A 24,280-nucleotide genomic window follows, 5' to 3' on the forward strand; every position below is an offset into this window, starting at 1 on the left:
AAAGGGGGGGGGTGGGTAACTGGAATCATTGTGTAGCTCACCAGGAAATAATGCAAAGAGCACTAGACTGCACATTCAAGAGTGGGTGCTAGTCCTGATACTATTGTTTCATCAAGCCACTGATGTATCCTAAACCTCAGTCTCTTCACCTGTAAAATGAAGGGGCTCCGTGATCTCCAGAGCCCTTCCACCACTTACATTCTATGCTGTGGATTTCTGGGGAATGAAACAGTTGAAAAAAAGAAGTAAAACTCGCATTAGATACCCTGCCACAGGTAAGGAAGGTAATTGAAAAAGGTCTCAACAAAATGCCCCCTAGAGATTTTACTTCCAAATGTATGCCATCAGCCGCCTCAGACCTCTATTTCCTGTACATCCTGTTAATACTGATTATCTGAAATCTGAGAGGCATTTTATGGTCAAAGAGCCTTTATCAGTGATTGGGGCTTTAAATGGCTTCCTTAGAGGAGAGATAAAAAGATAAAGAATAAAGTTAGATTTGTGCAAAAAATGTATCTTTGGAACCTCTAAGAAAAAATCAATACTGATATGTGAGACCTATCTCACGTACCTCCTCACGGAGAAAATTTCTTAAGAGTCACAAAGAAAGAGTCACTAAGCTCTGTGTTAGGATTATTTGCAGGATGGAGAAAACATTTCTAATAAGTGATATAATACCTACGTAAGAAGGATTGAAAGCAATTCTCTACCTACCCACACCTGGCTTTCCAATAACCTATGCACCCTAAGAGTCACTGCCACCCTGCCATAGCCTCTCCCACCCCAAATACCCATGACAAAGGTGACATCCATAGTGGAAACACTTCTCCCCTCCTCCAATTATCTCCCCAGGGGCCAACAGAGCTAGATGCTTTGCTCTGGTACAGTCCCCATATCCACAGATCCAGGTATCTTAGAACTAGAACGAGCCCTATTCTATCCAAATTGATATGGAGGACAAGGGGCTTCCCCTTTGGGAACAATTTCTATAATAATAATACTCTAAAAATTGACACATACACTGTAAAGCTAGCTTTATGGTTTTGAAAATGGTAGGCAATGTAGAACGTAGAAGAATGGTGGGTTTTGAAAATGGTAGGCAATGTAGAATTTTGGAATTGTCGGTCAGAGTCCAAATATATTATTACTACCCCATCCCCCACAGCCCCCCCCCAAAAGACTATAAGGCTTACACTTGTTCTCTAGCATCTCTGCTACATAATAATAGCTCAACTACAAAACAAGTCATTTCTTCTCTGAGCCTCAGTTGGCACTCAACCAGTATTTGATGGGGTGGTTTACGGAGGTTACACTCAAGGCTTACCAATATTTGACAGGATGTTTTAAGGTGGTTACACACTAGATAATCTTGAAGATCCCTTTCACCTCTGACAGTCTATGATTCTAAGATAAATGAGTTTTCTGAGTTAAGTGAGCTTCAGAATCTTATTTATAGCAGTTTCTATGCAGAAGGGTTGTATATATCTTAACCAACTTAAAAGTAAACTTTGGGAACATAATCCATTTGAAGTTGGGGTCTCCCTGTAGCTCATAAAATATTATCTGCCATTTTCCTTTACATCCTTCTTACTGCAGTAAATATATACTATCAGGTCAAAAATATTACTTGAAGAAAAAGAACACATTACAATTAGAGTAAGAAGGCAACAGGGGCACCTGGGTGGCTCAGTCAGTTAAGCAGCCAGATCTTGATTTTGGCTCAGGTCATGACTTCAGGGTACTGAATCAAGCCCCACCTTGGGCTCTCTGCTGGTGGAACCTGCTTAAGATGCCATCTCTTCCTCTCCATCGGCCCCTCCCCTTCTCTGTCAAATAAATAAACCTTTAAAAAAAAGAATGATAAGGCAATAAAATATTGCCTTTTCTTTACCACTAATAGAATCCTATAGTCATTTTAGAATCTTAAACTTTTTTTTTAAAGATTTTATTTATTTGACAGAGAGAAGCAAGAAAGGAAACACAAGCAGGGGGAGTGGGAGCAGAAGAAGCAGGCTTCCTGCTAAGCAGGGAGCCTGATGTGGGGCTTGATCCCAGGACTCTGGGATCAAGACCTAAGCCGAAGGCAGACACTTAACAACTGAGCCACCTGGGCGGGCACCCTGACATCTTCAACATTTTTTGAAGATTTTATTTATTTATTTATTTGAGGGAGAGAGAGAGAGAGAGAGAGGAAACACATGAGCAGGGGGAGGGGCAGAGGGAGATGAAGAAGCAGGCTACCTGCTAAGCAGGGAGCCCAAAGTGGGGCTTGATCCAAGGACCCCAGGATCATGACCTGACCCAAAGGCAGATGCTTAACTGACTGAGCCAACCAGGCGTCCCTGAAATTTTCTAATTAGAAGAGGACAAAGGCATTTCCCCTTGCTAGTCTTCTTCTGGCTTTGTTGCTTCCTCTATTACTGCAATTCAATAAGCCCCTATGAAATAACTCTCAGGTGTTCAAATCTGGGAGCTATATAAAACATGACACTCCAGCAAGACACAGTTGGGCAGGGTGGCAGAAGACTTTAAGATGCCCCAATTATTCCCACCTCTTGGAATTCACACATTGGTGTAATTCCCTCCCCCTGACTTTGGATGGAAGTTGTGACTTGCTTCTAACAAGTAGGATATGGCAAAGCTGACAGGACATCACTTCTATAATTATATTACAAAAAATTTAACTTCCATCTTGCTAGCAGACTCTACTAATACTATCCCGTGCTAGCTTTGAATAAGCCACCATATGGAGTAGCCCACATAGCATGCACTGAGGTGGCCCCAGGCTTATGGCCACAAAGTGCTAGGGATCTCTGTCCAACTATCTTGAAAGTGCTGCCAACTATATGAGTTTGGAAGGGGAACTCCCAGCAGAGCCCCAGCCCTGACCAACACGTTGATCTCAATCTTGCAAGACTCTCTGAAGCAGGAGACCCAGCTAAGCTATACCCTATTCCTGACCCAAAGAAACTGTGAGATAGCAACTGTATCTTATCTTAAGCCACTAAGTTTATAGTAACATTGTTACCTAGCAAATGATAATTACTACAGGCAGAAGAAACACACATTGTAATTGGAAAAGGACTTTGAGGCAACAGAAAAACAAATTTGAGATAGGAAAGTTTGGGTAATAAAAGATCACTAAGGGATAAAGTTTGTTTTGAAATATTTCATGAAGAGCTCAGGACACCTTAAGTCTTTCAAGAATTCAGACTGGCAGAGAGGGAGAGGGGACAGTACACAGGAAGAATGAGTATCTTGAACACTACTATTAGTCTAGATCACTGGAAGCCTGGAATGTTGAATGGGCTCACCTTTAATACGGTACGCATCAACAACACTAAAGTAAATGCTCTTGAGCAGGGAAATGAACATAAAAAGTGTTTGAAAGAACTTAATCCTATCACAGCATAAAGGATGGAGAAGATTAGAGATTAGAAGGCCAAGAATAGATATGCTAGCACAACAGTTGTCCTGAGGTCAACAAACAGGTGTGGTAAAGAGACTCACACTCCCAAATAACCAAACATGCGCATATTAAAACTATAAAACGGCATTTCTTGGTTAACCAAATGAGTAAAAAAATAAAAACTAGTAATACTAGCAAAGATAAAGCAATCTCAGACATTGGCGGGAATGTAAATGGAACAGACTTTATGGAAAGCCATATTCATCAATAATTTTTATTAATAATCTTAAAATAATCTTAAAATATTTATTAGTAGTCTTTTTTTAAAAATATTTTATTTATTTATTTGACAGAGATGACAAGCAGGCAGAGAGAGAGTGGGGAAGCAGGCTCCCTGCCGAGCAGAAGAGAGCCCGATGTGGGGCTCGATCCCAGGACCCTGGGATCATGACCCGAGCTGAAGACAGAGGCTTTAACCCACTGAGCCACCCAGGCGCCCCTTTATTAGTAGTCTTAATCGTATCCTCAAACTTGGTATTCACTTCCTAGAAAATATTTCAAGAAAATAAATTTTTTACCCATTCAACAAACATTTGAGTATCTACTACATTCCAGGTACTGAGGATACAGTACTGAAAACAGACCTCACCTCTGCTTTCACAGAACTTAGAAGACACATTTAATAAATAATCACAAAATATATATGTAATTACACATATTATAGGACACAACGAGAATATTTTTATTTATATATATATTTATTTATTGAATAATTTCATTTATTTATTTATTTATTTAAGTGCATTCAACACCCAACATGGGGTTTGAACTCACAACGCCAAGATCAAGAGGCACATGCTCTACTGACTGAGCTAGCCAGGCACCCTGAGAGAAAGTATTTTTAAATACCTGATCTAAATCGTGAGATCAAAAAAGACCTTTCTAGGAAATAACATTATAGTGAGGACTAAAGGATGAGTAGAATATAGCCACATGAAGAATGGGAGAAACGTTTCTTTCTGATGGAGAAAAACAGTACTCATTCAAGCAAGAAAGAGTTAGTTGTATTCAAGATTTTAGAGGATTTATTTATTAACTTATTCAACAAATATGTATGGAGGTAGGTCCTAGTAAGTACCAGGTACTGATACTTACTGAGGATAAGAAATGGGAGTAAATAGTGATCAAGATCAAGTTGATAAAACAGATATAAAAAAAATTCTACAGCCAATGTAGGTATGGTAGCTTTGGTAGTAATGAAGGAAGATGTATCAGGAAGTGAATGAAAAAGGAGAAACAAATGCATTTGGCAGGAAAAAGAAGAGGATGGAGTAAAAGTAACAAGCGCAAAGGCACTGTGCCTTCTTTAAGACCCAAACAGGATAGACTTACCTGAGAAAGGTATGTTCAAAACGAATGAATCCTTAAAAATACTTATCTTCCATTTATAGATAGACTACTTAGATGGGTCAGCACTAAAATGTTTACATGCAGAGGAGAAGTAGAGATCAAAAATAAACAAACAGGGGGCCCTGGGTGGTACATTTGGTTGAGTGTCTGGATTTCGGCTCAGGTCATGATCTCAGGGTTGTGAGACTGAGCCCGGGTGAGAGTCTCTCTCACCTTCTCCCTCTCAATAAACAAACAAATATTTATACTTAAGGTATAGATACACTTGGGAAACAATTTCTTCTATAGCAATCCATGAATGGCTCCCAACTATGCTTAAGCACTCAGGGAAAAGTAACCACTTTTTTTGGAATAATAAGCAGGCTCTCTTTGCAAAAGACCAATATACATAAATATATACACGGTGTGTGTGTGTATGTGTGTGTGTACACACATATATATATAGTGTATAGAACGTATAGTACATAGAGAATATATATATCAGTATATAGAAAATACAAGGATTTGAAATTAAAAATTGATCAAAAGAACTTCCATAAGGTTAAGTGTGAAGAGTGACATTTATACAAACCTTATGGTGACAATACGCTTGGAACCATCAGCAAGTTATAAAGGGAGCCATAAACATGAGTATGACCTCATGTGAGCAACAGATCTGAGGGAAGAGAGCTCTTTTCCTCCTGTTTCCACAATTACCTAATTGGTAATATTTCATGTTTGGTACATGTCACCAGCATTGAAGAGTCAAAATGTATTGGACAGCATAGACACTACCCACAACAACAACAAAAGATGTGGAGTTCTGTACTATTTTGCAACTTCTAGGAATCTAAAATTATTTCCAAAGAAAAAGTTTAAAAATATATGGATGGGCTATCTTGTTATCAGAAATAACACAAGGCCTAAACCTTGTGTTAATTCTATAAAGCAATAAAAAAAAGCGATAAATGAAAATCCTCCAAATTACTCTCCATGAGTCCAATTTTCACTTCTGTCAAGGGATGCAGGGGCTTATCCAGAATAAAGCTCATAGTCTGTGTTTGATATTCCACTGACCAACCAGACTTTTGAGAAAATCACTTCAATCTCTCTAAATCTCTGCTACACCTACCTCACAGCATGGTATCATATGCTTGCCAACTATGATATGCTACACAAGTAGTCACTGTTATTATTTGAAATTTTATTTATTTTAAATGCATTAGTCCTTCTTTCAATGGGGGAATATCTCTGAGATATGATTAACTATCTGGATTTCTTCAAGTTTGTGAAATTATCAAATTAATCTTATACTTTTCAGGAAGGGCCCTGATTTAATAAACAGATTTATCTAATAATAAATATAGCTACTATGGGGTAGTTGGGTGGCTCAGGCATTAAGCGTCTGCCTTTCAGGTCATGATCCGAGGCTTTTGGGATGGAGCCCCACATTGGGCTCCCTGATGAAGAGGCAGGGAGTCTGCTTCTCCCTCTCCCTGATACTCCCCTACTTGTGCTCACTCTCCCGTCAAATAAGTAAATAAAATCATAAATAAATAAAGCAAGCTACATTATCCTGGAAAATGCTTCTTCACTGTTATTAATTGAATTGAGTAACCCATTACTTTGGTTAATTCTGAAGACCTGTTTTCATTTATTATGCTTGTCTAATCAAGTGTGATGGGACATTAATATACAGTGTGGACAAATACATTGACATCATACCTAAGATATGTTTGATGACATTTTCCTCACAGACATTAAAAATGAAGTCATTGCTCTCATGAAGAAAAAAAGACAATTAAGACAGGAATTTCATAAAATGCAAAAGATGAAGCTTGAGAACACAAAACAAATTTTAAAGTCTGACAAAGAAAATGTTATCTTTCATAAAATTAGAAATTGATGTGTACTGTACTTATAAATGATGCATCATAAAATGTTTCGTTATACCTTTAATGTTTCAAAAAACATTACCATCCCTCTGTCGCCCATCAAGTACAATCTTAGGAAGAAAAAAATAATTACGTTATTTCCTGAGTTAAAACTTCATGTACAATCTAAAGGCTAATGGGAAAAGAGAGTATAGGTAGAACACTCTCAAATCAAGCCTTTACTCATTAAAACCTTAAGATAGTTAATTTTAACTTGGCAGCTAATTTTATTTCCTGGCAATGTACTTACAGACCAAAAACAGGACTAATTTGAGGAGGCAGTTAAAAAAATAAAAATAAAAACACCAACAGGAGATATATAAAAATAATGTTCAGTAAGATATTATTTTTGTAACAGTAAGAAAAGCAGGATTTTTTACCCCCCTTCATTCAGCCACCAGTCTACTCACTTCCGATGGGTGTGGTCCATGCCACTGTTTGGTATTGCTTCCAACTTTGCATTTTTCTGCCCACAGATATTTCCATAGCTGTCGTATCCTGACACTAGTCTTGCTGCTGCACCTGTTGCTATTGAAAAGCCACAAATAAATCCCTAGAAAAAAAAAAAACAGAAAAAACATACAAATAAACCAGTTCAATAACAACAGTCACTACTTGATACGATAATGAGCTTCTTTTGTCCGCTGAAGGGAACAAAGAGCTATCTCTCCTTATTGCAAACACTATTCTACTGTTTTCCTGGGATTTCACAGAAGCAGCACAGAGAAGTCCACAGGGAAACACTATTTACTACCATAACAAAACAAATCTCAAGCTCTGACATCATAAGATCGTCTACACATTTTATAATAGAAACAGCGGCTTCTCTGTATGGAACATCTGTGCTGTGCCAGGCTCCTACTAAGTGCTTACCAGACATTATCGCTAATCCTCAGGATGGGGAAACTGAGACCCAGAGAGGTTCAATAAGTTGCCCAATGCCAAAGAAGCTAGTAAAGATCAGAGCATTAAATCAAACCCTGCTTGTTTCATTCTTTACTTTTATTTGGTTGTAAAGGAGCTCTGTTAAACGGACAACCGCAACAGATGAAAGAAAAAAAATTCAAAGAAGAATAGGTGTGTGGGTTTTAAATTATTATCACTCCGGTGCACGCAACACTCCTGTTTCCTTCCTGCAGTAAAGCTGTATACAAGCCAAAGAATTGTGCCATGAAACACCACCATGCTTTTAAAACTGCAGACGCAAGGAGAGGGAGGCACTGGGTCTGTGTGCCACAAAGGTCACTCTGTTTCCTGGGAATAGGCTTCATCACAGTGCCAAAGGCAAATAAATGGTAGATGCTTCGGGAATGTATGATACCTGCTGAGTCAAGTACGCACTGACCAAGACAGAGCAATCTAGCCTACATTCACTGCAGGGAGCAGGCGTAACGACAGGAAATAAGGTGAATCACTACAGATAAACTGAACTGGGCGAAAAGACTGGGGTTAGAAAAATCTTGCAACGCGGTCATTAAAAGGGTGAGTTTTTATTATCCTTCATGAAGTGGCCAATGAAGGCAGGGATTATCACCGTTTAATGTATTCTAGCCACGTCTCAGGAGTAGGACACATGTAAGCAGCTCAGCTAGATCTCGGGCCCACTGTGCTCAGATCAGTACCCACATGCACCTCCTCCAAGAAGAGTGTTTCCCTCTTAAACCTACTTTCCTAAAAAGGCAAACAAACTCTTTTTTTCTAAATAAACCCTCTAGTTTTATCTTGCGGGTGAGGAAAGGGAAAGGAGGGAGAGTGTGGCTCTAGCTAATAGAAACTGCTCGAAACTGTGGCTTATAAAAAAGTCCACTCCAGGGCGGACCGAATTGTTGCTCTCATGCCTTCTGATCCCTGCCAAGTTATGTTAAGTCTCCGTCCCTCAATTTACTCACCTGTAAAATGGGATAGTGAGTGTATAGCTCGTAAGAGCGCTGTATGGATGAAATAAAATAATCCTGTAAAGTGGGAAGAATCCTGTTCAGCACACAGTTAGAGCTCAATACATATTAGCTATTATTGTTGTTAGAAATGACAATGTGTAAAGGAAACGATCACGGGTTCGGGGTCAGATAAAGCTTCACTGATCAATGGAATACTGATGACTCTATATTCTACCTGCGTGACATTGGCCAAACCTGCTTAATGCTCTGTGCTTCAGTATTCCCGTCTATAAATTGAGGAGAAAACCACTTACCACAAAGGCTGCTATGAGAATCGCATGAAATAATGCATGTAAGTGTCTGTTTCAATAGAAATGTTAGTACCCTTCTGCCTCCAAGGAGCAGCTAACTGCTTGCACTAGGGTTAGGCAGAGGCTGGTCTGGGCCCACTCATTCACCCACGCCTTTTGGCCTCTCCCTCCCTCTCTCTGGATTCCTCCATGGAAAATGCAAGAGAGTTCCATGTCAGGACCTCAAGCCAACAGTAAAACATGAGATAAAAACCATTTAAGCCCCTGCACACATACACATGTGCAAACCAGCATGCCATTTTAAACGTATCGATGAACTTCCAATTAGGAAATCCCACACCGAGCAAAACCTGGAAGTGGAGGTAAACATTAGGAGGTTCAATAGCTAACCTTTCCAACACAGTTCTTTAACAAGAAGAATCAGAGAATAACACAAAGGGCACCCAGAGAGAGCTGGATTTACACCCTGGCTCTACCACTTACTACCTACGTGACTTTGATCCAATTACATACTTGGAGTGTTTCTTCCTCATCCCTCACAAAGCACTATCATCTATTTCATAGAAGATATGAATGTCATGATGAAGACTAAAGGAGAGAGATAATGCATCTCTAAGCCCTAGCTGGTCTGGTACATGGCTGGTCATAAGACATGGTAGCTGTTAGTGGGAAATTTGAAGGATAAAGCCAGACTACAAGAAGTTGACACCAATAATTGGGGACTAACCAAAAACTCCTTCAGTTCTCTCCTTTAGCACAAAAATTTCTAGGGGGAAAATGAGCGATACTGTCAGTAATTGTGTCACCACACAGAAACATTCAGACCACAATTACAATCTTCTTTCACTAGCCTGAAATAGCAAAGCCCTTGCATAATTAAAAGGTTATGTTCTTCTTTCCCTTTTTATAGAAATTTTCTTATGTTTGATAAGTACTTTGTGTTACAGATTCCTTTAAATGGTTTCTGATTTCCCTTTCTGACTCTTTTTAACAGTACTGTTGGACATGTGAGTTTTCTTCTTCTTCTTCTTTTTAATCATAAGCCACCTCACATCCCTCTGGGATGTAGACAGAGGATAAATTATAAACGTTACATATATATGGTAAAATGGGACACTGATGTATTTTCACACAGGCCACTTAAATTTCTTAGTTGCTTAGTAGCTTCCAAAGCCATTAGAGAAGAGAGGTTGAGAAGCGCAGGGGAGAAAGCAAGGAGAAAAAAGTAAGCTAATAAGATAGGAAGAAACCATGACTATTATCCCAGGGACTTCCCATATGGTAGAAGTACTGACAATGGGGAACTAGGCCAAAAATAATTAAAAATACAATCGCCTTAAAAAAAAAAATTCTGAAGTCCAAATGCAGGAAGCAATATAGTTTCATATGAGAAAAAAAAATAGGGTACATGAAATTAAAATAGGATGAGAGAAACTTTACAGAATGCACTCAATAATTTAATGGCTCTAAGCAGGGAGAGGAAGAGGCATTCAAGAGAAGGAAATCATATTAATGAAGCAAATGATAAGGGGGATGAGGAAAGCTTTTATACGCCTATAGCACAGAGCGATCACGGCAGAGAAAGTAAGCCTATTAGTAAGGAAGAGAACCGTGGCTAAAAATCTTAAAAGGACTGAGTTTCTGAAGTGCTTGCAGAACTGCTCTTTCGAGAGAGAGGAGGAGCAGACAAATGGAATCACAAACAGGAGGTGACTCAAGTCAGATCAGGGCATCTGGTGGTATGGATCCCAAGCCAGATCTTGCGAACTCGTTAAGTTCCCTATTGCCTGAGCGGGAGAAAGACAGTTTGCTAATTAATGAACTGTGCTCATTATTTCAATGTAAGAAGGAGGATTTGCTTAGATTCATTCACTATTAGTCAAAAGGAGGGACATACTTTATTTCACAAGCATGTTTGAATTTCAAACCTGGAGGCTTAACATGCAACTGAGCAAGGCAGATGGCCTTAGCTTCGGTTTTGGGGGGCAGAAAAAAAAATGGGTCAGCCAAAACCTATGTGGCAGGTGGGGATGAAATATGAATATGGGAAAATGTTTCAAAATAAAAACACGGGCAAAAAAGATCTTACTCCTACAGCTCTCTCCCAGGGATTCAAGAAAATATGCCCAGACCCTTTTTCCTCAAATACTACCTCCTTAGCTCGATCTCTAATCCTCTACCTCTATCCCTAAACTCAACCAAAGTTTGGCAGTCAATCTCCTAGTAACTAATTTGTCAAACCTCAAAGTAACATTTGGCTTCTGTTTCTCTTCTTTGTAGAACCCTGAGACCTGAAAGGCTATTAGGACTCAGCAGACAGGTAAGAATGTCTGATGCACAGCTAATATTTATACAAACAAACAAAAAATTTAAACATTCTCCCAATCTTCCAGATCTCTCTAAAGTTTAATAGGATGCATTACTCTAGGAAAGAAGAAAGAAACAATAAGCAAATATGACTGGAAGCCTAGAAAGGCCTGTCAATAAGCATTTATTGAGCACAATCAAACAGATGTCATGCAGGGGACGAAAGAGTTATAAGACATCAAGTTTACCCTGAAAGACCTGACATGTTCTCAAAAGATCAGAAAATAATGAGGTGTGAGGAAGCAAGATCAGAGAGGCTCAGTTTCACGGGCAGCCGGAGCAATGAATAAAATAAATAAAACACATGGGCAAGGAATGCTAGACACCAAACCCAGCATGGCCTCAAACGATCCTTATGATTGTGGGGAAGTCACTTTAAATACTGAGACTCGGTTTCCCTACCTGTCATGAGGCTTGAACTAGGTTAATCTATAAAGCCCTCTCCTCGTCCCAAATTTTATGACCTTAAGGAAAAGTAGGTAGAGAGTAAAATGTTTCAGACTATACTTGCAGGAAGTAGGATAAACACATTGGGTCCAGCACAGTGACCGAGAATACAAAAAAAAAAAAAGAGTGGACTAAAAGCAAATCGATTCAAACCTTAACAACAGTTTAAATAGCAAATTTTACATTATGTGTATTTTACAATAATTAAAAAAAAAAAAAGGAACGAAACAAAGATTTAACAGAAAGTTGGCAGGTATTTGGATCAGGTAACCTCAGGATAATTTTGGGCGTGCTATTCCTACTCTCTGATCCTACCATAGCTCAGACCATCACACAGATGACTAAACACTGCAGTCAGTCTTTGAGTCTTTCACTTTGTGCTGCATGCTCAACAATAGTTAATGAGGTAGAAACACTAGGCGCTGGGAAATAGACTAGTGCTATAAAATAAAAAAGGTCCTTGAAAGTGGTCTGAAGGGACAACATATGCAATGTCGTCTCCTACTCCCAGCTCTAGTCCAGAGCCTTCTCCAAAACTCCCAACTCTGCCTTTCCCACTGCTTATCTTTACCCACACCCTACCTCCCCTGAACTCATCCTCTCATTCCACATTTCCCCAGGCCACTTTTCCTTTCCTCCATCTACCCTGTCTGCCTTTGTAGTATCATCTCTTACCAGACCACACATGTAAGGGTATGAGTAGAGCGGACTCCTTGGTCTCCCTTCTCCATGCCTCTGGCCATTACTCTCGCCTCCTAACTGCACCAGAGGAAGGAAGAATGCTAAACTGTTTGCTTCGAATCTGAAATCCTGACGAGACCACTTTCTCCTGGCAGGTGAGGTTACTGTGTCCATGTTCCAAACAACAACTTTTCTATTGTTCCAATTCCAGGCAACAAAGGAAGGATGATTCTCGAGGCCTTGCCTTCTAGAGCTCTTCTCTTCCAGGTCCAATCCTGCCACCGTGTAACCTAGACAAGTTACTTAACATAGCCCTGTGCCTCTGTCTTCTTATCTGTAAAATGAGAATGATGTTAACAACAGCAGCGACTTCACTGTACAGCTGTGAAATGTAAATGTTTCTGTGTCACATGCAGAAAAGTCCCGAGTCCGCCATAAGCAGCGCCGGGTATCAGGAGTACGTGGTAGGGCATCACCACTGTCCATGGTGAGCACTCCTATCAGGGCCAAGGAGCCCCCTCTTTCCTGCCTCATCTGGGCAGAGAGGGTCCAGATGGATCGATCTCTTCTCTCTTCTCACTCATACCTCTTTCCCGTGAAACAGAATGCAGTCACACTGTCCAACATGGGAAGGGTCTTTGGGCCACGCAGCCCACGCTTCATTCTACAAGTTGTTTTTATGAAGGAGCTCTTCACTGAGTATAATCAGGTGACTTTCTGGCTCCTAACACAGTGCTTTGTTTATCCATCTCATTCTTGTTCCTTCACGTACACACAAACTGTGGTTTGGAACTTACAAGCTGCGGTCAGATTTGATCTGAAAAACCCTACTCTGAACCCTCATACAAGAACCTCTTAGTCATCCTTACTCTGCTTCCCCCTTGTCTGCAACATCGATGACACTCTCTCTTCTCCTTTATCACGACGCTATTTCAGGTTTTCCACATGTTCCCTGGACTATTCCATCAGCCTCCAAAGCAGGCCCTCTTAATAATGTGTTATAAACCATCTACAACATCGGTTACCAGAGCCATCCTTCTAAACCCGGTCACATCATTTCTTGCTCACGACCCTTCAGTGACTGGGGGACCTGGGTGGCCAAGTCACATCATTTCTTGCTCACGACCCTTCAGTGACTGGGGGACCTGGGTGGCCAAGTCAGTTAAGCGACCGACTCTGATCTCCACTCAGGTCATTGTCGGTGCCCGAGCGGCTTGTAGCGCATGCGCGGTGATGCTTCTGGGCTCTGCCGTGCTGCTCCTTGCCTCGTCCGCTGTCGCCACCACTGGGTGGCAACGGTGTGGACCTGCTCCGGCTGGGCGGGGCGGCACCGGGCACCGCACAACTTTTTCGGTGCCCGAAAGTAAACACGCCATTAAGATGGCGGCTGGATGCGAGCCAGTAGGTGGAATTTAGGATTTTGTATCTATGTGGCTGCGAGTGATTGGTTGTGCAACCTTGGTATATATAGACATGTGGGGGGGGGGGGGGAGATCCCAACAGCTACGCAGAAATAAAGCTTGCTTCGCTGAGGTCTCCTGGTCATTCTTGCTGGCGAGAGCGACAGTCATGATCTCAGGGTTGTGAGACTGAGCCCTGTGTCAGGCTCCATGCTGGGTATGGAGGCTGCTTGAATTTCTCTCTCCCTCTCCATCTACCCCTCCCCTGTTCACCCTCTTCTAAAAAAAAAAAGAAGGAAAGAATGAATGAAAGAAGAAGAGAAAACTCTTCAGTGGTTTATTGGCACCTAAAACAGGAATCCCAACCCTGGCTGAACACCACAAACACAGAGACTAAGTAGAATCAGAGGAGGGATTCAGGAAAGAGTATTCTAAATTCTAGCTGCTTCTGATAGATAATCAACTTGTCCAAAATGAGAACCACTTGACTGCTACTTACTGGAAAACAGAAATCTAGAAGTACAATGTTACATGCAACTTTTTTTTAGAACAGAGTAGATGTATGTCCAGTGATTTCAAAATATTGATAATAGTTCAAATGTCGAAGGCGAGCATGGAAGGCGGGCCTGGAAAAACCCTGGACGTAAGCGAGGAAATAAAGGTACAAATATTTATGAAGAGGTGAATGCGTGTAAGTAAAAAGATTAATAGTGAAGATGAATGAAATGAGACAAGGTCTTAAAATACTTCAAAGCATTACCTAAATAAATAAATACTTCAAAGGATAGGTGTCAAGGAATTAGCAAAGAACTGCAAGTAAGGACGATGAATAAAGATTTGGCTTGAATATTCGGCCCCGAGATGACAGAAGCAGCAGACACCGCAAGGTTAAAAGAGTATTCTAGTTCTAGTACTAGAACAGTATTCTAGTTCCTATTCTACCGTTGCCACACATTACCAATATTCTATTCTTGGACAAGGTAATTTTTAACCTTGTTACACCTTGCTTGTAAGCTGGGGAGAAAACCTATTTCATAAGGTAAACGGGAGAATTTAATGAGATGAATCATACAAAAGCATCAAGCATAGGATAACTTCAACAAACGTTTGATGAATGTTTCTCGAAAAGAACGAAATCCTAAAGAAAAAAAAAAACTTCTAAAAAAATCATACAAAACAAATGCGCAGAAGACAAAAAACTTTGTTCTACTGCTGTGTCCGCATGGCAACAGAACTTGGAAATTTCTCCAGTTCCCACATGGCAAAATGTGAGGTAAGCTCAACTGCATGAGACTAATCCATTAAAAAAAAATCATTCCAAAACAAGTAACACTATGCCTGCAATTAAAAGTACACATAGTGGGTCTTAATTGCCATGGCACTGAAATCAAGGTTCTATTAATTACCATTGCATTAAAATGTGTCAGTGAACTACTCTAAGTCACTCCCAAATCAACCTATCAACATTAATTGACTGCACTTTCCTGAGCTCTTTTAGCATAGAAAATCAAAAGTACATGGAGTGGCAGGTACATGTTTTTATAAACATAATTTTGAAAGGTCAGCTGCCATCCATCTTGGGAATAATTCAGGGTGTAGGGAGAGGCTGTGCTAATTCTGTAAGCAAAAAAAAAAAAAAAAATCTTTCCCACACTCGGCACGCACACTGCATTTCAGGAACTACTCCACTAAACTAAGCAGACTCCTAAAAAACATCTTCCAAGTCCTAAGTGAGGAAATGGGTATTCTGATGTCTTCTAAATATCTTAGGTTTCATGAAACTGAGCTGTCTATTTAAAACGAACTTTCCTCATTTTACCTGCTTTATTTTATCTCTTTAAAGTCGGCTGCTTTCTTTTCCTTTCTTCAGATGCGTAACAGGTCCCTGTAATTATGCTTTTTTGTCGGGATTAGGGTGGTTCTGTGATCTGCAAATGGCATTTACTAGGCGAGCAGTTGCAGAGGACACAGAATCAGATTATCCTTAAAGAAGCTCTACAAAAGGTATGGGGAAATGAGGCTTAAAAACACTCATACATTTGTGAAAAAAAGCTGCCAGAGGTATTTATGTTTTAGTTGTAAAGACTAAGAAAGAGAGCATAATACCCCCCTGCAGAGTCCCTCTGAGGAAGGAAAAGGGGCTGGCAGAAGACAGCACTGTCCTGGAAATGAAGAGGGCAGGGCTCTGGTACCAGCTCTCCCATGAACTAACAATTGGCCTTGGCATGGTCATTTCCATCTCCGGGTTTGATGCTTTCCATCTAAGAAATGAGGGGAATAAACCAGATGGGGATTTCCAAGCCTGTTCTAACTCTAGCTGGCTTTAAACCCTGTTTTCACCCCGTTTTTTCCCAGCCCAGCACACCTGCAGTGACTCTCCAATCCCTGAAGCCTGTGTCAGAAATCCTGCCGGGCAGGGTTCAGGTGCTATTTGAAAAAGCCCCACCGACACTCTGCACCAGGGGCTCTGCTCCTCCACCCTCGACACCCAGTGGAAAATCACCAAGTCCCTGATCTCCAATGGAGAGATGCCACCCTTTACAGCAGGCAGCGGGGGCTGAGTATGGGCAGAAGCAGAGAGCAGCCAGCCTCCTCTCTAGGAAGAACTAAAAGATGTCAGATTTGGAAACACTGTAGACATCCTCTGGCACAAACTCTAACTGTATATAAAAGAACACCAAATCCCCCAGGGGCACACTGGTGTAAAAACAGTCAGGCTTGTGTGACTGAGTTGGATACGTACTCAGGACTCAGGGGCCAGGGCTCTGCTCAACACTCCAACAAGACAATTCACAGAAATTTATGTCTCATGATCTGTCTTTCTTAAATGATCTAGTCCAGGGGACAGTTCCAATCCTGTTAATTTTATCTCATATATCAAGGGGTACCAAATACCAACAAATTGTATATGGGACAAAAATAACCAGATTCAGTGGTCTCCTAGGACCTCCAGTCATAAGCAACTCAGAAGGAGTTAAACATAAATCAAATAACAAGCTCCCTCTTTAGACCAGTTCCACATCATTCCCCTGGATCATTGAGTCCGCCAGGATCTAATGATCTGTGAGAGGGTCCTTACCATCCCAATGCAGAAGAGGATAAAGAGCAGCAGCCATGGGATGTCTGTACAGCTACGGTCCTCCAGCGGCTTCCATTCTCGTTTAGAGCTCTAACGGAAAACACACAGTAAGAGACTGGTGAGCGTTAAATGTAAAGTAGGAAGGCACAAACATACCACTTATTCCTAGATTGCTTTTTTTTTTTAAGATTTTATTTATTTATTTGACAGACAGAGATCACAAGTAGGCAGAGAGGCAGGCAGAGAGAAAGGGAAGCAGGCTCCCCGCTGAGCAGAGAGTCTGATGCGGGACTCGATCCCAGGACCCTAGGAGCATGACCTGAGCTGAAGACAGAGGCTTTAACCCACTGAGCCACCCAGGCGCCCCCTAGCTTGCTTCTTGCCTGACAAGGTTCTTTCTTTCTTCTTCTTCTTTTTTTTTTAAAAGATTTTATTTATTTATTTGACAGACAGAGATCACAAGTAGGCAGAGAGGCAGGCGGGGGCAAGGGGGGAGCAGGCTCCCTGTTGAGCAGAGAGCCCGATGCGGGGCTCCATCCCAGGACCCCGAGATCACGACCCGAGCCAAAGGCAGAGGTTTAACCCACTGAGCCACCCAGGTGCCCCTCCTGACACGTTTCTTACTTAACATTTTAAGATACAACTCGAATATGTGTCACCTTTCTGGGAAGTCTTCCCTAACTCCCATCGTTCTTCCTGGCCAGGCAGACTACTGACTGCAATGCTTTTTTTTTTTTTGCTACCTCTATTATGGCATTTAGGATCCTGAATTGAAATACGTTGAGCTGTGTCTCCGGAAGATCATGAGCTTCCCAAGGGAAGAGACCTCTTCTCATTTCCTGGCATCTACATGACACTGGAGGGTCCCAGATATGTACTCAGTGTGAGCTTTTTTAAAATGAATAAACAGGGGTGCCTGTTGGGCTCAGTGGGTTAAGTGTCTGACTCTTGTTATCAGCTCAGGTTGTGATCTCGGGCTTTTGAGTTCAAGCCCCATGTTGGGCTCTAGCGCTGGATATAGAGTCTGCTTAAAATAAATAAAATTTAAAAAAAGAACAAATTCTTCCAACTTCAATCTTTGTGGTAGCTTTCCCTTTGAGTGTCCAGATGCTAAACTTATAGAATGTGCTTTACAGGGGTCCTCTTCTAGATAGAAAGCCCATTAAAATGAATTCCTATTCAGGGGTAGCTTCTTTTATATCTAATAAGATTCAGGAAGGAAAAACTGAATTAAAACATTTTTACAGACTGATCTGGGTAACTCCTTACCTACCATCCACAGATCTTTAATCTGTTTCTGGGAAGTTTAAAGAGTTTCTAGATCAAACAGTGATCCCCCTAACTAAAGAACTAGAAGCATTCTAAACGTGAATTTGCAAAGTATTGACTAGAATCCTGATCGTATTTTTCTTTCTTATAGCAAAGAGTCTTAAGTTTTCAAGTCATCTTACAAATACCTTTTACCAGAATGTAATTAAAATAACACCCCTAGCTTTCTAATGAACAAAAATCCCAGAGCCTCACCCCCTCTGCTAAAAAATAAACAGAAAAGGCAGAGAGATGGTAGTCTTGAGAAAACTATGGGAAAAGTTGCTGTAAGAAGACGGCTGTGGCCTCCAACGGCTTCCATGACAAGATCAGGAAGCCATCTGGGAAGGCTTATCTGCAGGAAAGGGCACACAAGCAGAAGGCAGCTGGAGATAATAGGAGCCCTCCAGTATAATTAGCATTTGGAGTGCAAGAGTGAGAAACTGGTTCTCAGGTTTGCTTATTAGCTTTCCCTCCCTTTATTTAAAAAAAAAAAAAAAAAAAAAAGGTTTTAGCTAGGTACCTTTAATAAGCTGATGAAAGGTACACAGTCTTGTCTTGGGAGGTATGCATCTATTTGCGTAACGACCCCAGGTTAGGAAGCTCAACTTTAAAATACCTGCCTATCTGGCACCACTATCCGGGTGGCTCAGCGGGTTAAGCCTTTGCCTTCGGCTCAGTTCATGATCTCAGGGTCCTGGGATCCAGCCCCACATCAGGCTCCCTGCTCAGCAGGGAGTCTACTGCCCCCATCCCCAGCCTCTCTGCCTACTTGTGATCTCCCTCTCTGTCCAATAAATAAATAAAATCGTTAAAATAAAATAAAATACCTGCCTATCAATGTTGAGGGCAGAGAGTATGAACTTCAACCTTTCCTTCCTGAACCCCTTTGTGCTAACCAGATAAATGCTTTCTCCTTGTTTAGTGCCTTATACTGTTCAATTGTTCAACAACAACAACAACAACAAAAACCCACCACCCTTGATAGTTTGCTCCCAGACACCCACACAAGAAAACAAAAGAGCAGTAGTGAGTCATGGGGAAAAACCTTACCCGGAGACTCTAACTAGCATTAAAAACCAAGAGTGAGTAGGCAGTTTTTTTCCAGAGGAATGTAACACTGGAAAATGGATAAAGGGCTCTGTTCTCTCCCTGGTTCTGTCATTAGCTAGCTACATGACTTTAGATAAATTGCTTTCTCTCTCTGGGTGGCAGGAAGGAGTTAGATTGGATCTTTTAGGTTCCTTCCAACTCTGAAAATCTGTGATCAGGAGGACAGTTTTGTGAAAATTTTTATTATGACCAAAAAAAAAAAAAAAAAAACCTACAAAAATAATTTGACATTATTCCTTGTATTATTCAAGTTCAAGAATGCCTGTATTGTGGTCTGTGCTTTGGAAGACAGTTGCTCACAGTATAAAAAAGAATGTTTCTTTGTATTAAATAATTTCCATTTTGAGTAATCCCCATTACAGTAAAATTACTTACAAACACAGAATCGGACACCTCTTTGAAATTCACTGTATTTACTCTAAGGTAATTCCCAGAGCAACAGCTACTTTAAAATCTGATATTTGTTTATTTTAACAGTCAGGGGTAGGGTTGGGGGGGAGCCTTGGACTGAAGGAGTTTATTTATCCACAACTATTGTCTTAGTAGTTTTACCTTAGACCAACATTCTTTTTTTAATGCTTAGATTTTCACCTATAACATAAAGAAAGTGGGATTTCATTCTTGACCAGAAACATACAAAGATTCAACATCTCAACAATACAACTTACTGTGGGCCACTTCTAACCAAATATATTAAAAAAAAACAAAAACAACAAAAAAAAAACTTTTCACTGGGGATGAGAAGTAGAAAAAGGATAGGGGTTACATATAAAAAACAGTGATGAAGTACAAATTAGAACAGAAGAACCACAAAGCAGGGGGCGGTCGCCCTCACTCAAAGAATTAAAGAATCAGGGGATGGAGGGCTTACTTCTTGGAGCTATTCTGAGGATCCTGTCACACAGTAAACACTCATTCTCGGTTATTATTCTATTCATCAACACTCACTTTTTAGTTCCCCCTCTCCCTATTGTTAAAATATCCTTTTACCAGATGGACCTCCCTAACTGAAAGAAATAAAAAAAGTAAACTTGCCTTTCCCCTTTGATTTATTAATATTTAACTTAGCAGCATATTTTCATTTTAGCTATTATTATTTTTTTTTTTAAGATTTTATTTATTTGACACAGAGAGAGATCACAAGTAGGCAGAGAGGCAGGCAGAGAGAGAGGGGGAAGAAGGCTCCCCGCTGAGCAGAGAGCCCAACACAGAGCTCGATCCCAGGACCCTGGGATCATGACCTGAGCCAAAGGCAGAGGCTTTAACCCACTGAGCCACCCAGGAGCCCCATCATTTTAGCTATTATTCTTAATGCTATCAGTCATTCATCATGATTAACTAGGCACTATACCCAAACCTTTACATACTTGATGTCTTCTTTACATATATCTTCAGAACAGCTGGTGAAGGTATCCTTATTTCACAGATTAAAAAACAACAACAAAAACTCAAGCTTAAAAGTTAAATAATCAGCCCAAGATTTTACAGCTGTGCAACCAGAATCTGAATCCAAGTACGGGACTACAAAGCCAAATCCAATGAGAATATCCTTAATTTGTACCAGTCAGTAAGGAGCAAAAAACTCCATTAGTTTTTCTTCACAACACAAAATTTGGGAGCCAAACCAATTATTTAAAATCCTATATGCACAGAGAGAGTGAGATGTTTTATGAGCCATGACATTTCTCAAGCAAGTCAAGAAGCCCAACAGTTGAAAAATTTTAATGATTCTTTAACAGATTTAACCAAGTGGCAACTGGATTTAATGCTGTCTGTTTCTTCCAATTAAAATCCACATAGACCCGGCAAAGTAAAATGTTCTACAAAACCACTTTTAAAATGTGATTTTTATCCCTTTCTCAAATTCTACATGAGATTAATACAGGCTGTCAATAAATGTTAGGTCCCTTCCTCTTCACAGAATCTTACAATTTAGGAATTAAATAGGGTCAAAGTAATCATACCCTGCAAGCCTTGAGTGACAGTGATTGAGACTGAGGGAAGAGAGAGGCAGGGTCTAGCCCAAAGGATCACATTGATTCCCCAAAACAATTCTGTTAGTCATTATTATATATTCCTGATTTTTTTCTTTTGTAAAAGAGAAAACCAAGGTTCCGAGAAAATAACTGAAAAATCTATATCTGAAACCTGAAACCTCAATCTTAAGTGGAGAGTTGGACAATATAAGAGTTAAGGGAATGCTAAAAATAAAAAACATGGTAACGAGATGAAGAATGCTTCATCAATAGACTAAACACAGCTGAGGAAAGAATCAATAAACTGAAGGATAGGTCAATAGAAATTACTGACAGGGAAACACAAAGAAAAAAGAGTGAAAAATTAAAAAAAAACCCCACAACCAAGCATCCAAGAACTATAGGGCAATATCAAATGGTCTAACATATGTGTAATTGGAATCCCAGAAGAAGGATGAATGGGACAGAGAAAATGTTAGAAGAAATAATGACTAAGAATTTTCCAAAAATTGTAACAAAAGAAATTTATAACAAAATTAGCATAGTTATATTTACAAAATGTTAACAAAAGAAATCAAAGCACAGATCCAAGAAGCTCAGAGAATCCCAAGCAGGATAAATCGTGCACACATATATGTGTGTGCATACACACACAATACACACCCTACATATATTACATTCAAACTGTTGGAAACCAAAAATACAGAGATCATCTTGATGGCAGTGGACAGGGGCAGGGCACAAAGATTAAACAAACTTCTTGTCAAAAACTATGCAAAGCAAAAAACTATGCAATGACATCTTTAGATTACTGAAAAAAAATTTTTTTTTTAATTTTATTTATTTATTTGTCAGAGAGAGAGAGAGGGAGAGAGAGTGAGCACAGGCAGACAGAATGGCTGGCAGAGGCAGAGGGAGAAACAGGCTCCCCGCCGAGCAAGAAGCCTGATGTGGGACTCGATCCCAGGACGCCGGGATCATGACCTGAGCCAAAGGCAGCTGCCCAACCAACTGAGCCACCCAGGCATCCCTGAAAAAATTTTTTAAAAACAACCGGCACACTAGAGGCACCGGGTGGCTCAGTTGGTTAAGCACCTGCCTTCAGCTCAGGCCATGATCTCAGCATTCCAGGATCAAGTCCCATGTTGGGCTTCCTGCTCAATGGGGAGTCTGCTTCTCCCTCTTCCTCTGTCCCTCTCCCACCTCACTCATGCCCTCTCTCTCTCTCTAAAAAAATCTCTCTTAAAAAAAAAAAAAAAAAAAAAAGAAGCCAAAAGAACTAACACTATTAACCCAGAATCCTATACCCCTCAAAAAAATGTTTCTCAGAAATATTTTTTCAAACAAAAATTTAAGAATTTATTAACAGCAAACCTCAACTACAAAAATGTTTTTAAAAAGTCTTCAGATAGAAAGGATAAAATACCAGACAAATTTCAATGTACACAAAGAAACAAAGATTCCCAAAAATGGATAAAGTTAAAGAGTGAAATTTCCCATAATAAAGTTTTAAAATTATTTACTTATTTATCTGAGAGAGAGGGAGAGAGAGAGAGAGAATGTGAGCAAGGGAAGGGGCAGAGGGAGAGGGGGACAAGCAGACTCCCTGAGCATAGACCTGGAAGCAGGGCTCAATCCCAGGACCCTGAGATCACGACCTGACCAGAAACCAAGAGTCAGTTGCTCAACTGACTGAGCCAGGCGCCCTAAAGTTTTGTTGTTGTTTTTTTTAATTAAAAAGATAAGGGTGTGGCTATATATGTACAAGGACATTTACCCTATAGTCTTTTTACTTACACAAGGTCAGTATCTAGGAATTGTAATTTTTAATACTAGTACTAGACCATAAAAAATAATTCTCAGTCAGACCACAACCGACCTCCATCTTATGTTTTTTCTTTTAAAGATTTATTTATTTATTTTGAGAGTGAGAGTGCACGTGCGCATGAGCAGGAGGATCAAGTAGACTCTGCGCTGAGCGCAGAGCCCGAGGCAGGGCTTGAGCTTTCGACCCTGAGATCACGACCTGAGCCAAAACCAACAGTCCGACATTTAACCAACTGAGTCACCTGGACTCCCCTGACCTCTACCTCATGTTTTATTATATTCATATCCGTGAAGATAGGAAAGAACAATGTTTAATATCTTCACATTCCTTCTGACGTTTTGCCCATCATAGATGGAAAGAAAGGGAGGGAAGGAAGGGGGAGGGGAGGAGGGAGGAAGGAAGAAAAGCTTCCACCGTATCTCTTACAGAAGTCTTAGCCCAGGCAGCTGTGTCCTAGACTCCACATTCACTATGAGCCCCAAGCACCTAGAACCATCTGATGAATCTGATGTGGTATAGCAGGGATATGTATTTTTTAAACCTGTAATGTTATGACCTAAATGTCCATGTTATTTCTAATGAAAACATGGCTCCTGAGTGAATGTATTACAGATAATAGGAACACACAAAGCTTTGGACAAATGATATGTTATAACCAGTCAGGTCAAATCAGGTATCACTGGAGGGCATCAGCAGTAAACAGGGCAGGCAGGGTGGACCAAGGGTAGGAAAAGGTCTGGCAGATGTGAATCTAGTTCATGGAAGTGGGCAGGGCAGAAAGGATTGGGAAAAAATGAAAAGATCAGAGAGGCAATACCAACAATCCAGAAATGAGATAAGCAGGCCTCAAACACGGAGACAAGGAGGGTCCAGGAAGTCACAAGACAGACACCCAGGTAATCTCTAACAGCCAAGGACTGAATGTTTCCAGCCTCTTCATACTCTGTGCTTACTCTCTGTATGACTTTCTCCTAATTAAGATGAAAGTACGAAGCTTCCCCAAAAGATTCTTACACTAATCTAATAACAGTATTTCCTAATGCTATGAATCTTTCCTTGACACGCCAGACTTGTGCAGACATGATTCGAAAATAATGAAAAATGTGCTACAAAAAAAGCACAATTACACTAAGAAGTTACTCGATTTTCAGACAATACTCT

At 40.4% G+C, this 24,280-nt stretch overlaps 1 protein-coding gene across 3 annotated transcripts in view; it reads right to left on the minus strand.

Moving 5' to 3' along the window:
• SLC44A1 (solute carrier family 44 member 1) overlaps window positions 1-24,280 on the minus strand; it is a 197,330-nt gene that overhangs the window by 123,693 nt on the left and 49,357 nt on the right. For all 3 annotated transcript variants that reach the window (XM_032306475.1, XM_032306474.1, XM_032306473.1), the window contains exons 2-3: window positions 16,895-16,984; window positions 7,143-7,285 (exon numbers count right to left, since the gene is read on the minus strand). In XM_032306475.1, coding sequence (XP_032162366.1) covers window positions 7,143-7,285; window positions 16,895-16,984 — 233 coding nt within the window. The remainder of the gene's footprint in view (window positions 1-7,142; window positions 7,286-16,894; window positions 16,985-24,280) is intronic.

The sequence above is a fragment of the Mustela erminea genome, chromosome 12, assembly GCF_009829155.1.
Source record: "Mustela erminea isolate mMusErm1 chromosome 12, mMusErm1.Pri, whole genome shotgun sequence".
Lineage (NCBI taxonomy): Eukaryota > Metazoa > Chordata > Mammalia > Carnivora > Mustelidae > Mustela > Mustela erminea.